Raw genomic sequence first — 1,229 nt, forward strand, 5'->3', positions numbered from 1 at the left:
TTATCTCTCTCGCATTCACAACCCCCACCGTGAAGGTTTAATTTTGTCTCATTGTCTTTCCCTGATATAGATGCTCCATCCACCTACCTCTTGAGTGGGCATCATAGACCCTCTTCTGATTTTGCCACTGTTGGTATCTGTTTTAGTCCGTGCCCTCTCATCCAATCTATTTATACTGCTCTGATTTCCTCCATGCACCAGCTGACCTAGCACCCAGATCGTCTGAGCTTTGTTTTCTACTTACAACCTATAACACAAAGCCTGCATCTCAAGTCAAAAACCGCTCTCAGCACCAAGCAAGAGTGGATGTCTCCATTGAGATAGTGTTGCTTCTGTGCCAACTTGTGACATAACGAGTCGGCCGGATGCCCTACATTGCACCGTCTCCCTTGTTCAATTCGCGAATACGTCCTCAGCCGGCTTCCGCTGGCTCTTCACCACCCAATGTCCAGCATGGGCGACACAAATCTGAGCCATCTGTGAGTCTTGCGGGACATTCCTGCGGTCCACCGTTGCAAAAGTCGAGCTCTTACATCTATCGTCATCGACGAAGCACATCCAATCCCCAACAAACGTCGAACCTGGGGCAATTAAGCATAGACCCAAACTCGCACAGGAGGAGTAGTTCGTCGTCGAATACCATCCCCGCTGCAGCATTATGGAAATCTCCATCAGGTGCGATGATCCTGACAGGGGCTATGATCTCACCCCCTGACTCCAAATCAAATTCCAGTGATGATGAAGGGAGAGCTACAGAAGGACCAAAGAGAAATAGCCAGGAGGATCTCAAGGCAGCAATAATGTTGCTTGATCAGAATTCCGTTCAAGGTCAAGGCCCCACCAGAAAAGGACTTGGCTCCAATGCTACTTCAACTTCAAAACACACTCCATCACCATTGGATCTATCAAAAGCGTTAGCTACGGAGACGCAATCTCGCTTGCAGAAAGACGGATTAGGTGTGGCCCATCCCGATTCCTCGGAAGTAGTGACCCATACCCCTGAGGATAGCGACCGGGGCGAGGATGAAATGGATCTCAACACGAAGCCGTCTATGGTGCGAAAGAAGTCCGGGGAACTGGTAAGGCCGGCTCTTCGACCGAAGAGAAGACCCTGTAGTGCCCCAGGCACACCGGTATTTTCAAAGGCAGTCCATTTCGACTCTCAGTTGGAACATATCCGTCATTTCCTACAGCTTGACAAGCCCCTCGCCGTGAGCGCAGGTTCCTCC

At 50.3% G+C, this 1,229-nt stretch overlaps 1 protein-coding gene across 1 annotated transcript in view; it reads right to left on the reverse strand.

Moving 5' to 3' along the window:
- HCBG_01087 (uncharacterized protein) overlaps positions 1-477 on the reverse strand; it is a gene marked incomplete at both ends in the record, with an annotated part of 842 nt that extends 365 nt beyond the window's left edge. Inside the window, 3 exons of the mRNA XM_045428137.1 lie at positions 88-127; positions 207-247; positions 409-477. Of these exons, the coding sequence (XP_045292112.1) occupies positions 88-127; positions 207-247; positions 409-477 (150 nt within the window). The remainder of the gene's footprint in view (positions 1-87; positions 128-206; positions 248-408) is intronic.
- Between the last annotated feature and the right edge of the window lie 752 nt (positions 478-1,229).

The sequence above is a fragment of the Histoplasma capsulatum genome, assembly GCF_000150115.1.
Source record: "Histoplasma capsulatum G186AR genomic scaffold supercont2.1, whole genome shotgun sequence".
Lineage (NCBI taxonomy): Eukaryota > Fungi > Ascomycota > Eurotiomycetes > Onygenales > Ajellomycetaceae > Histoplasma > Histoplasma capsulatum.